The following is a 14,340-nucleotide window of genomic DNA, read 5'->3' as shown; positions in this document are numbered from 1 at the left end:
CATATTCTGCATGATCTTCTGTAACAATATTAGCCACATGAAAGTGAGCACGTCTTTGACGTAGTAACAAGAATCCATCCAGCTGAGGAATGTCTGAGGTTTATTATAGCAGTTTCTTACTGAAAATTTAACCTGCCAAATAGATGTGGTCCCTGTGTTCCCGAACAACAATCCTAATATTTGCCCAAAAAAACACCACTAAAGTGTTGGCACATACATTTACGTAATACACAACATAGTAGCTACCTCAATGTGGTGTAAAGCCACATAATAGTGTGATCTATGTTCTGTTACACTTTCTTATGTTGTGCATCCCTTACTATAGAGCTTCCCAACAAGATTAACAGGTTGAACAGGTTACACTAAGCAACGGAGGCAGACTCCAGCTCTGCAGTTTTTGAACAATCACCCCACCATTCCTACCTAACCACAGCTGGCAACAGTGGATCTTGGTAAAATGGAGCTTGAGTTGTCAGGGAGCTTGTATAATACATGGAAAAACTTTGAAGCAGGCATAAGGATCAACTTACTGGCTCTCCCATTGGTCCCCTGTCTCCTGTGGTTCCTGGAGGCCCAAGCAAACCCTGGAAGATTAAAATGAAATAAAAAAATCATTGGAAAAAAGCTGCTTCATATTCTGAGAACAACCACTTCCTCTTTTGTTTCTGCTCACACAGTAACTAACACAGAAACATCCGAGAAATATGTGCAGCCTTTTTTTCTGACTGACATGCATTGACCTATCACCGGCTTCTGCGGCAGGTGAGGGAGTCCTGACCAACTCCTTCCTCAGTTTTGCTTTCATACAAATGAATCTTAGCTGAGCCACCATTTACCAGTTCCTTGTAATTCTCCTTAGAACAATGTGCTGCTTCTATGTCCAAACTGCCCTAGAAGCTGTACTTTAGATAATCAGTAAGGTTTACAGCACACTTTGTTCAACCTTTCTCATAGCATTTCTATCTCACACTGTCTTCTACAAAATGTAGCTGTAGGAGCAATAGATCAGGATCTTGTACTTTGCAATAAATGTACCATTTCACATCATTTCAGCCTAATGAGGTTTTGCTTCATTCATTTCTGTATATATAAATACATCTGAAAGTTCTAGTGAATGAAGAGGAAATGAAAACCTCTTGTGTTAAAGGTAAGAGGGAACAAGCTCCTAAATCTGAGCAGAAAAGCAAGAGAAATGTGGTGACAATCAACATTTTGAGTTTCAACTGTAGAACAAAATCACCACCGTTATTGCTTTGTTTCTGCTTTTCTGCTTCCTTCTTTGTTGAAAATCCAGTATGATTTGGACTGACTGATAATCTGCTCTGTAAAAAAAAGCCTCAAATAGAACACATTAGATTTCTATTCAAAGAAGCACTAGAAGGAAGAATTTTCTCCTATACATGATATACGTTTAATACATTTCTACATTTATCCCTACACTGAAAACACACACCTACCCCAAAATCTAGCAAACAATTATTGTTCTATGTCACAATGACTTTCATCCTTAAAATTGCAATAAAACTAAAAAAAAACCAGAAGAAACTTCTAAGTTTGCACCTTCAACCACAACAGCCATTTCTTCTGCTTCAATTTACTGTCATGTTGTATTCTGAGGACCAACAACCATGAAAACACTGGTCTTTTAGCAGGCTAGATCATGTCACACTTTCTCTCACTTCTGTCCCTGGTTCTTTGTATGAATAAATGCAAACTGTCAGAGTTTTCCAGCTGCTCTGAAGTAGATAAACTTCCTCATACCCAAGTGTCAAACAAAGGATGAGATTTTCCAGATTTTTTGGGTAGAAGTACTAGGGAATTTCATACTCACAAGTGCACCCAAATCTCCTCTTTCTCCTGGATTTCCAGCTTTACCCTGGTTATAGAGAAATATAAAAGACAATGTAATTGTATTTTCAAGTAATTTCCAAACACAGCTCAGAAATCAGTAGTTACTGTGTTAAAGCTTACTACAAAGACTGTCTCCAATACTTACAATGAGCCCAGGAACTCCTTTCTTTCCTGGAGCACCTCTTTCTCCCTGATAAATAACAAACCATGTGTGAATTCTACATACATTTGCTTGATAATCTGCATACAGTTACTGTGAGTTTAAATACTGGGTAACTACACGAAAGTGCAGATTCAGGCTTAGATGTGCTCATACTGTAACAAGGAAGCACCTGGAAAAGGCAGAAATTTGCAAATCTCTTGGATTAAATGGAACTCTGTGGCTTCTGCCATGATGGGTTGGGGTTTTTTGTTTTCTTTTATCTGTTATGGTCTACCTCAGTGTTTTATACAGTACTGAGCAATGCAAGCACTCACCTTAATGCCTTCTGTTCCCAGTTCTCCTGGAGGACCATCGAGACCTCTTGGCCCCTGAATATTGAACAAGTCATTTGGAATACTAATTATGCATTATTTTGGTTGTCATTAAGGAGATGTTACATAAGTTTTAGGAGAGGAGAAACATTTTGTTAGCATGAAAACCAATTTTCATTGTATGAAACAAAGCTTCAAAGAATAAAATAAGTTTCTGGTTTTCTGAATTATGAATTTAAGAAGAAAGATTTTTTGAAAAGTATGTAAACAAAACATTCAGCATCTCTGTTGGAGCCAGATGGCAGGCTGATATTTTCTGTTCTCTTTTTCATCCACCTTGTACTCATGCAACAGACACATGCTTAGAGGAATTTAGATGAACACTGTATATATGGAGTACTTGCTTTTGAGCATATTATAAGATGTATATGCAAAAACCGATCTTGCTAGTAAGACTCTAAAACAAGCAGATAAAGTTCTTCCATTAGAAAACCAGTTTGAGGCAAGATTAGAACCAATTGATAACTGTGAACTATTGTGCTCTATTGTTGGACCAAAACATTTCTGTAAATTGATTTTTATAACCAATAGGTGAACAAAGATAACCTGTTACATTATTGTTGCATAATAGAGCAAATAATTATTGCCAAAACATTCAGAATTTTATTATTTAAGATTGGAAATCTAAATCCATTATCTTACAAGCAAATGAAAAAACCTTAAATAGGTCATGAGCAAAATGGAAAAGAGTATTTTATCCATGCTGGTTTAGGAGGTTATTTCCATAATTGTAAAAACCATGACTGTTTAGGTATGGAACATTAAATTAAAACCAGTTAATAACAACTTAAAACTAACGACCACTTCAAAGGAAGAAGTATCAAGACAGGCTTTTTACAGCAGTATGCATTGGAAGGATGAGACATAACAGCTTTCTGGGTGGCATCTGGGCTGGGCTGGCATCAGTGGGAGTTAGTACACTACTGTGGCAGTGCCTAGAGGAAAACAATCTCCATTTCTATGGTGAATTTCGGAGTTGTAGAGAACCTTACATCTTGGGTCATAGTTTATAGTGAAGGGCATCCAATCACGACTGATTTTCAGAGTCGTAATGCTTTTCTAATAGATAGTAATAGGGGCTTGTAAAATGACTTTGTTGGAAGCACATCTGATTTAATTTAAATTACTTTCCCTGCAAAAATATCTGGGACTTCCATATTTCTCTTGAATGTTTTGAGAAAAAACATACCAGAATTTGTTCTCTCTGACTTGGACTTACTGATCCATATCAAAATCTCTGTCGGAACATGTGGTGAGCACCCATCCACTTTTCTCTGGAGCAAAAGTGAAAATGGCTGACTGGTAACTCAGGAAGAGTGTGCAGCCAGAATAATTTAGGCTTTCTCCTGAAATGAAAACCTCTCAGGAACAGGCCTTTCATGTGAGCTGATATATAGTTACAACCCCTGGCAAAACCAGAAATATCCCATGAGAACTCATCTGTCATGATTTCAGCACTGCTACTTCTGGCCAGCACAAAGGAACACAGAAACCATAGGAAAAGAGAAAAGAGCAAGGAAAGCTGAATACTTTTGATACCTCTGTAGTTTGGGACACAGCTTTTGTAAGGCAATCCTTGGGTTAGTCTGGCCACCTTTTTTGTTTTGGTATAAGCCAGGACTGAGCAATTACAGGCATTTTTTTGGGATAGACAAGAAAAGAGGCTACAGAAGACAACACTAAGCTGCCACATGGCACTTAATGAGAAAGGTCCCAAACCAAAGAATACTGAAGTCTGTAGAAAAAGCCCTGTGACATCAATACGCTCAGAGATTAGAAACAAAACACTAGTGGTGTTTTCAAAGGCAAAGGAGGCCTTTATAAAAACATTTATATTGGGCCTCATGTTAAGATTATGTAATTGGATAACTCAATTGTTGAATTACTATATAGCATAATGCAAACATATCTTGATCAAATTAATTTCAGGTTACTGCTCTGCACTTTTGTTCCATAACTGCTATTTGCAACACACACAAAATGGGTTGTGACAAAAATTCAAGGCAGATTTAGCAGGTTTATTGTCCCCTGATCTGAAATGTCTCAAAGAACAGGAGGAGACTGAGATGAAGCGAGGACAGGTCATTCAGCTGTGGGGGCAGAAGGGAGAGAAGCTCAAGGAAGACCTGTGGAGGAATCACCTAGGGCAACGCAGGAAAGGGGAAATTGAGAGCGTTAAGTTGAGCAGTTGCAGGATAGTTTTAGATTTTTTTCAGATATTTAGATATGCGACCTGTCATTTCTCTTTGTGCATTCTCTACAGGGCTGACCAGAGGTGAGAATCTCAAGATTAAATATTCAAGGAAGCAAAAGGACGTTTTCATTTTACAGATTTGTGTAATAAAGAAATATCTTTCTAGGTTTTATCTTCTATCATTAAGAATTACCAGACAAATTCTTTGAACACTTCTGATGTAATTTTAATTATAAAGAGGATCACAGCTTGGAGTTTGAGAAACAGGCCTGTCAGGAGACTGCAAAATATTCTCAGTCTGTGCTATGCACATAACACACCAAACCTTTCTGGTATTCACACAGATCTCCATTTCAATGGAGCTCACCTTGGCAGCCCATGACAACTGATTCAATCACTAATAGTTAAATGAAAAAGTCTACTATTTAAAACACCAACCTTGTACTATATAACTTTGAATTGAAAACAAAATAACAGAAAGCAACATGATCCTCTGGGACATGCCTGCCTTTAGCCAGCCGCAGAACAAAGGGCAGGAATCCAAGGGAAAGGCAATTTAATATCCTGAAAAAAGCACACCATTACATTCCTATAAATAGTATGGTGTGACTCCTTATTGGCATGGATGAATTGGATTGTACAATTTCTTACTGTAGCTAGTACAGAATGAGAGATATACTTGATTTGCCTGCTGTTATTTAAATTACGTTGCAACAGAGCTGGAGAGTAAGGCTGCTGGTCGATTGCTACTACATTTTTCTTTGGCATGGTTTCAGCTCTCTCTCTAAAATGGAACATTTTACATTGAAAACTCTAGGATGATATTCTTTGAAAAAGTTAATCTAAGAAGGTAAAAAGCACAAATTAACTATTTTTATTCTTTCTCGTCCTGTCTCCCAAATACCAGAAGAGCGAAAATAAAACAAGCACAATATATAGCTACTTCTCTTTTTTGGTGGCTGACATGGAAGAATATTAGAAAACTTCATCAATTTAGTTGCACTTCTTTCAAACAGTTAAGACGGATAAACACATTCAGCTATCAATGTATTACCAAGCACACTGGACACTTGTTTCACAAGTGCACACAATTTGCTAAGTTCCATAGTCCCTGCTGTGAGAAGTATCAGAGATATCGCTCATTAAAATTCAGCACTGAAGTCCTCAAGCAACTGAGGTTCTTCATGCCAGTACAGATACAACTAAACCAGCAACAACCCTACTGGCTGCTAGAGACATAAGCTGCTGCTTCCTGACCCCAAATTTACAGCAGTTCACTAGGTCATTTATCTGCATTTTCAAGTCAAAATTTAATTATCTGCATTCCAGGAAAGTAAGAGCAGAAAAATTACTTCTTTTGAGCTTTAAAACACCAAATACCAATGTGAAGAATACTAACTGCTAAGAATTTTAGCACCTGTTGGGAATTTTGCTTTGGTCTCACTTATGAAATGAATCTAATGATATAGGATCTACAGCTGTATTAGTCCAACATTATGGTATGAACTGAAAGCAGAACCAGTCTCTGACACTATGGTTTACTTCACACTTGAGCAAACAAGAACAACAAAAGATCACGCAACAACTTCATGGCTGCTTGCACTGCCAGGCTTCCAGAGTAATGTATTTCTTCCTTCTGGTCCTGGAAAGAAATATTTTCTCCTCCATATAGATACTCTCACCCTCAGTGGCATTCTGCCATTGAAGTATCTACAAAATGGTGCTGTCCCTCTATGTTTCATGATATTAACAATAAAATTAAAGTGTAATAAACCTTCCTCATGATTCTAGCCAAGTGCATCAAGTCTCACACATGAGCTGAGGAAGCTCTGTGCTAGTGCTATGCTCAGTGGCATATTCCCTGAATTCTCCTGAGAGTGAGATACTCCATAGACTCCTAGACAGCCTGCCTTCAGCTGGCCAGAACTCCTGGGTGTACTGGAGAGTGAACAGCTGGATGCTCTCAGACAGAAGTAAGCTGCTGGGTAACCTTGGAGGCAAAACCATTGCTGAATGGTCCAGAATTTATGAAGTGAAGGAATTCTATTCTGTGACAGTGCAGAAGTAGAGGGTCAGTGCTTCTAAGACTTCCCACAGATTCCAGCTGTGAAGACAGGATAAGTTCTTGTTTCCATACACAACGAAGGGAAATTTCCATATGCTTCCATTTAACTTCTGCATCTGACTGTGGTATGCATTTTTCTGAGGCCTTCCACACAGAGCTCAGGATTCTGACACTTCTCTTTCTGAATCCAGTGATAACAAACCCCAGGTTTCAGGGCACCTCAGATATTTTCCTTATGTGAGATTCCACTTTTGGTCTGATATTTTGATCTCGAGAGCAGATACAACTCTCAGTAGCTTCAGTGGGAGTTTGTTCTCATAGCCTAAAGACCTGGGTCTGTTCTGAGACCCTCTTTCATGAAACATTCCCAGTCATGCTGGGTTGAGGCAAAGGCATAAACCACAACTCCAAAATGTGATGTTCACAGAGTTTGGGATATTTGGGATTTATTTTGAGTGATCTTTAATTAATAGCACTGTACTCCATGATGTGCTGCCAAAATCATAGAGACATATTTATCAGGAATAAGTGGAGCTGTGAAGATACACTGGTCCAGCCACTGGTATGAGCTGTACAAGTCTCACAGGAATCCTGTCAAACTGGTAGGTAAGGTGAGAGACACTTCACTAATGTGGACTTTGGATTAGTGTTTTGCATACAGTGAAAAAATGGTTCCTATTTCACTGATAAAAATGAAATGGAAATGACAATCTCACAAGTGGAAGTTCAAGATTCTAGCACATAGTATCTTCTGATTTCATTTCTTCCTCCCTCAAAACTGTGTTTGGATGATTTTGAATGTATTTCCAAAGACTTAAATGCAGGTATAGATAATAGTCCTTAAAACATTTAAATAGTCCAGTGGTAGTTATAAATGACAACTTTCGCAAGTTTATATATACAGAAAACAGGCCAATGGTCATCTTGGTTCTAGTTCTGCTCTCAGCTGAAACCAGTGGCAAAGCCCATTTCACTGTGAGGTGAGGAGAAATGAAGATTCATATTGTCCCCTACATGAAAATACAAGTATAATCTATCTGCTTTCAATACAAACGAGCCGAGTCCAGAGGACAAAGGAAGCAGCTGTAAATGGGTTACATTTCAGACTCATACTTGCAACACACCACTCTCTGCTCTAAGTAACAAGAAGGAGCAATAGTACTTACTCTTCTTCCCTTAGGTCCCTGTGGCCCTGATGGTCCTCGTGTCCCTGAAGGTCCCTACATGTCAAACAAACTTATTATTCATTGTCTTCTAAACACAGATTTCTGAAATTTACAAGGCTTATGCACCTTGAGCAACAATCAAGGCAAGAAATCCAAATCAATCACTTTCACTCATGGTTCAAATTCAATTAATTGTGTTTGTACAATTTATATAGAAAAATCTAAATAGCAGACTATATAACTTTATTCTTGCAAAAAAAAATTATGTGGCTTTTGGATAGATTACTTCTGTCTATCATCCCAAAATTTTTAAATGATACTTGTATTTCAGTAACATTGTGTTAAAAAGCATTAATATTTTCTGATAAAAGGTTCAGTTTTTATCTGTATTGAAGACCCATGGTAGACAAATTATAACAATTATACACAGCAAAATAGAACATAATTTTTTTTGATTAACAATTAAACTAAACACAGAATGAATATATTTAAATTATATTAGGCATCAATGAATTAAAAAAATGTTATGCAATTATTAACCATCCTTGAAAAATTCTATCCCCCTACTTGTCTCAACTGAGTGATTTTTAAATGGGTGAATAAATAATATAATTACTTTTCCCCTCTCTCATGGATCATCCTGGAAAAGAGGAATTGAACAGACTCTGACTGGATTCACAACTGTTTTATAGATTACAGTACAAACAAGAAACCATTCCTAGCTTCAGCAAAGCAAAAAGACAATTTAAGAATAGCACATTTTATGTCAACCAAAGCACCCCTCTATACCTACAGGTAATCCTTCTGGCCCCACAGATCCAGGGCCTCCTGGAGGTCCTGGATAGCCCTAGAATTAAAATAAACATAGAAAAGACAGAAAAGTTCAATCTAAATGTTATTATAGCAACAGTAGTAAATCCAGTTACTTACCTGAATAACTGGAGGTAAGTTAACAAAATATTTAATTCTGCAAAATTTATTCCCAAAATTTTGTTTAAAAACTAGATGCTTTATTGGATATATCCTAGTAGTCATTAAATCAACCTGGGAAGTTTTCCCCCACACAGGCACTAGCTGGCAGGGGTGTACTGAACCAAAAGCTGCTGAGTTCTAAATGAATTTCAACTCCTCTTGAGAAGGCTGTGACAGTGGGAACAGAAAGTGGACACATCTTGGTGTGGGCAAAACTGGCCCAGACCAAATGGCAGGACCAGCTCTTGTCTGAGGACTGCAGTGACCTACTACTGGGAAAGGTTCTCACTGCTGTAACTTAAGTGGATTTACCTATGGCAGTAAGCATTAAAAACTGCCCAGGAAAAGCAGTTGTTAAGACTGGATACTATATTAGTAAATCCTTGTTTATTAATCTCCCTAATAAGATTTTTTTCATGGATCAAAAGCCGCTCGTCGAAGGTAAATCTAGATTAGAGAGATTTAATGAAGCACAGAATGCTTCAAAAATCAGTGGTTCTGAATGGATCACTAAGTTGGTCTGCAGTCTCAGAGTACTTGATCTCCTCCTTGCTAATGGATGTCCTAAGAATAATTACTGCAAATACGCAATAATATCCTTGTCCATGGCAAGAACATCACCCACTGCACCACACTCGGCCCACATCTGCAATTTCTGTGTAAGGCCATGGAGATCTCAGCCCTGCCAACCACAGCAGTGTCAGAGGGAGCAGGATGCAGCACCTACCACGTTACACATAAAATCTCCATCATCTCCTGGCAGTTAAAACTTTAAGTGCTCTTATATTCTCTCTGGAGCTTTCACAGTGCTTGCAAGCAAACACACAATCAAGCCTTAAGCATCTTTTCTAGAGAACTCCAACAAGAACATGGCCATGGGCACATGTGTACGGTCTTCACTTCTGTACCCCAACACACTACCATGGCAGTGACCTCTGGGCTGTGCAGTGCTGCATGAAGTGCTGCGTCCTGTTTTAGGACCAGTGGTGTTGTCAGGAATTCAGGCCCCTCACAAGAGTGGCACCCAGGAGCTGTTTGGGAAGCGCTGGGCAGTAGAATCAGAGGTGATGCTAGTTACTAGTCTATCTACTAGAATAACCTGGGTTACCCCAGTTTACACAGGAATTGGATACCTTACTTTCCCTCCTTTTTATTTATTAAGGTTGCTTAGAGCCATTTGTCAAAAATGCAGTTGCTCTGTTGTTTCATTCAGCAGATCACTTTGCAATATCACTGCTGCAGGGGGCATAAAACTATTAAATAAAACTTTGTAGGAACTATGCATCATAAATACTACTCTCCCGTAAGGCCTACACAGCCAGAAGGGTGAGAATTTATTACTGTTTTGGAGAGTAAAGTGCCTTTATAAGTAACATAATTGTGGATTCTACATTACTTGTAACTTACCATGACACCTTTTTCTCCAGGAGGACCTACAGGTCCTGGACTGCCTCGCTCTCCCTTTAACAACAAAAAAAAAAAGAAGAAAAAGAAAATAACATTGAATATTCTTTCCCTTTTTCCATGTCCACTGAGCATACCTGGCAGTGCATAACTATTGGTTGAGAGACTGCCCTTCAGAAACAGTGCAGAGACCATTTTTAACTTTTTTTTTTTTTTAAATTTCTGCATTCCTTCCTCCTACAAGCCTAATCATCTTTTGGAAAAATGATAAAACTGAGTTCTTGTGTCTCCTATTTTCCTAGACTGAAGAGGAGGTTTGATGCTACATCAGCCTCTGAGAACTGCTGCTAGAAGATCCATTTTCTCTCTGTTGAGTGCGTCGTATTTATAGTACGTTCCTTAATCCATAAAATTCAGGATAACAAACAAAGAAAAAAGAAAATTTTGCTTCTCTCTTCCTCTTTTCTTCAGTATGTGTTAGGAAAGCACAGAACTAAAAGGAAGGCAAGTCCTTCAACAGCTGCTGAAGCAACATGAGTGGGGAAGCAAGAAGGGTCTCTTTCTGGTCTTACATACCTTTTCACCTTTCATTCATTTCACATCCAGCCCAAATATCAGACTTAGCTGCAGATTATCCTCAGAAGATTACACTTTTATTACAGATGGTACACATGACATAGTAATAACGCTGTATTTTATATTGCATACTTTAATTATGCTGGAAATACATTTGTCATTTAAATCCACATAGCACGTTTACCTTGCACTACTTAATCCGTAAGAGAGGAAGACAACAAATTCTACAGAAACAGCATAGCAGTGACAATTATTGCACCATGAAGAAGCTTCCTTCCAATTGCTGTTGATAAATTAATTAGTCTTTTACTGCCTTTCCTCTCCTAGCTAAACTCCTAGCAGCAGCACAAGGTAATCTTTGCTGGGCCAAGTGTAATTATGAAGAACAAGAATCCTTTGACAGGAAATTCTAAGACAATATTATGATGAAAGCCATATGAGATTTGTCTAAATTTTAGTTTTAACAAGCAGGGATTTCCACTGATGTATTTCCTTTCACAGATTATATAAATTATAATCAGATTTTCATGGAAGTACTAATAGTAGATTAAGACTTTCTCAATAAAATATCTAAATAGCAGACACCATTCTAGGTGAAATAATTCAGCCCTGCAGGAAAGAAATACAAATGGTGCTGCATCATTCTGACAAACAATTATGGTTTTATCATAATTGAAGCTGACATGCCATCCAGTGATAGTTTCCTGGTTTTGAGTTTTCAAATACTTTACCTAAATAAAGCCATGTCAAATACACTTAAGCTATTTATACTGCTCTAGTCACGTTGAGTCTGCCAAACTTTGCTTTCACAAACACAACTGTTACTGCACAGCAGACAAAACTCACAGTATTGTCTTTTTTATTCAGACAATGTATACAGCCAAGTTTTACCTTTCTACTTTTGTCCTCGTTATGCATTAGTGCAAAACCAGTGACTACTGCATAAAACAAGCATAATTTATGCCAGTTTCTCTGAAACAAGAGCAGTGTATAGTAAAGTGATATAATGTAAGATATCAAAACTATCAACTCTAAATTGACTGTGAAGTAAAATCAAGGGTATCAGATACATAACTCAAATAACAACATTTGGATTACCAGTTATTACATCCCCGTGCTCTGAAATAGCTACAGGAATATTAGCTCTGACAGTGGTCTGTAAATGATCTCTCACCAGTACTTTATCACCCCTACGGTTTTCAAAGCTGCTGAGTAGTCAGATCCATTATTATACCTTTTCACCAAGGCTTCCAGACGGCCCAGCTTCTCCAGGTAAGCCAGCTGATCCCTGTATAAAAAGAAAGAAGACTTTTACTTGCATGGTGCTTATGCCAGTTCATGGTCAGCAGCTCTCCAGCAACAGAGCAGGGCCCATTTCGTGCACCTGTGGGAAAGTGAGGGCTGCATGAGTTAGCCTGGCTCACAGACCATGCAGAAGGACCACTGCATCCAGACACACCAGCAGCAAATAGCTACTGCCAGAAGGGAAATTACAGTAGTTTCGTCACAATACTACCCTACCAGCTTAGATCTGCCACTGAGCTCAATCTTGCACTGCTAAAAGCTTTACAAACATACCATTAAAGGTGATAATTGCTCTTCTAGGGCTTCAGTCTGACCACAAATTTCAAAGGGAATAAATTCAGTGGAACAAAGTAAAATGCAGTCAAAACAAAAATTATATTGGATCAGGTGTTGTCAGAATTTTCCCTTCAAGATTAGGAGCCCAAAATGCCTTTGAAGTCAGAGGATCAGCACCTTTCAGGCATTCAAAAATGAAAAAATTCTCTCCTGAGGCTCTTTCACAAATTTCCACTGAATAGAATGAGTACCACCATATGGGATGGGAAACATGAGAGGAAGTACTTTTAAAAACCTTATTCCCAGTGCTTACAATACCTACTTTATTATGAAACCTAAAAGAAAAAGAAATTATAGTGCAAGGTTCCAGCTGAGAAAAATATGACACATTGAGTGTGAAGAAAAAGCACTAAGTGCCCAGAGTACATTGCACAACTGCTCTTGGAACACGGCAGAAATGTGGAAGCTCCCAGAACTGATATAATACACAACTATCCAATGTCTGTAACACTTTAAAAAGGGGGGAAAAAAAGTCAATTATGTCAATTCACACATTGGCATTGCCATTTCCGTGTGTGTAGGAAGGAACTAGCATTAGTAGCACTACTTGGCATTGAAGAGTGATTTAAAAAAAAAAAGCACATTACTTTTTAAAAATAAAAATGCAGCCTTTATCTGTAGAATTTGAATACAGATCAGCCCCAAGTAGTTCAACAGAACAGGTGCAAAGTAAGTAGAGATTTTATGATTATTTGTTGTCTTGGACTGCTAGCTACTCTGGAAATCCCACAGTTTAAACATACTGCAATGAGCCATTGATACAGCTACCTTTGAGGCTGACAATATTGGCACAAATTACTTTATGGAAGGAACTGAAGAGATAAGCAGGCATCTCTATGGCTGCTGGACTGATACATTATGTGTGGGAACTTGTGTATTGTATGTCAGAACTGAGATGTCTCTTGGCTTGGCAACAGCCAAAGATTGGTCCTGCTGATACTGGCACTAAGGCAACAGCCCAGACGTCACTGGCAGCAATGAGGGACTTCTGTGATGAACTCTGAGAGCGAAAGGTCCCAGTCAGAGCCAAGAGCAGGCCTCAGTACCAGGCAGAAATCTGAGACAAAGAATTACCCTGTACTCCTGCTTATCAAGATAAGAGATGTGGAGGTACAGTTTCAAAATGCTAAAGACTAAACACTTTGATTCCCTTATTCCAGAAAGAACAGAAGACATCATTAGAACCAAGGTGAAACTCAGACCTGTTCTCTTTCCACAGAGACACTCCCGATCTCCCACCCAATGCCACACTGTTTACAGGACTGAAGATGTTGATCAGAAGAATGGGGAGCTGTGCCTTGCCCCAGCAGTGAACCATTTAGTATACAGCCTCTGATCAAGTTCTCTTTTCAGTTCAGAAGTACTGTCTTCCTGACTTGGTTGCTCTGGGCTGAAAGAGCAGGAATGACTAGGAAGCAGTGACTGTGAATGCGCTTTTGTATTCCCTAGCACATTAGGGCAAGCTTATGGCAACCTCCGGAGCGAGGATAGAAGCTGGCTAGTAAATAGAAACTTTCCTATACATTGGGAATTCCTCAAAAGTAGTTAAGTAAAAGCAAAAACACTAAGAAGGTTGATACAAAAGATGTAAAAGATGGCATGACTGGAATTGGATATGTATGGAAAACAAAACAATGGTCAAGATGACTTGAAGTGAAGCCAGTGAAATGCTAAAAGCAACAGGGACTTCAGAAGGTATGAAGGGGAAAGAAATTAATGACAGGTTAACCAAATGTTCTTCCAGCCTTCCATTCAAAACAAAGGTCAACTGTCTGAGACTGAGAAAATGCTAGGGCTGGTATGTACAGAGGCAAGAGTGCAAAAGAACTTCCTTAGGAATATAATTTTGGATCTTCAAAAAATTAATAGTATTCAGTGAAAAGAAAGTACAGAGGGCAAAACATCTTGTTCTGTCAACATATTAGCCATAAAGTGAT

The 14,340-nt window shown here is 38.5% G+C and overlaps 1 protein-coding gene across 3 annotated transcripts in view; it reads right to left on the bottom strand.

The window, feature by feature from the left end:
- COL24A1 (collagen type XXIV alpha 1 chain) overlaps window positions 1-14,340 on the bottom strand; it is a 127,395-nt gene that overhangs the window by 34,179 nt on the left and 78,876 nt on the right. For 2 of the 3 annotated variants that reach the window (XM_048313210.1, XM_048313211.1), the window contains exons 25-31: window positions 11,997-12,050; window positions 10,190-10,243; window positions 8,604-8,657; window positions 7,811-7,864; window positions 2,329-2,382; window positions 1,832-1,876; window positions 531-584 (exon numbers count right to left, since the gene is read on the bottom strand). In XM_048313210.1, coding sequence (XP_048169167.1) covers window positions 531-584; window positions 1,832-1,876; window positions 2,329-2,382; window positions 7,811-7,864; window positions 8,604-8,657; window positions 10,190-10,243; window positions 11,997-12,050 — 369 coding nt within the window. Of the gene's footprint in view, window positions 1-530; window positions 585-1,831; window positions 1,877-1,996; window positions 2,042-2,328; window positions 2,383-7,810; window positions 7,865-8,603; window positions 8,658-10,189; window positions 10,244-11,996; window positions 12,051-14,340 lie in introns of all 3 variants that reach the window. The other variant, XM_048313209.1, reaches the window with a different exon arrangement.

This window comes from Corvus hawaiiensis, chromosome 9 (genome assembly GCF_020740725.1).
Source record: "Corvus hawaiiensis isolate bCorHaw1 chromosome 9, bCorHaw1.pri.cur, whole genome shotgun sequence".
Taxonomy (NCBI): Eukaryota; Metazoa; Chordata; class Aves; order Passeriformes; family Corvidae; genus Corvus; species Corvus hawaiiensis.
This window is presented reverse-complemented; position numbering and strand designations above follow the sequence as displayed.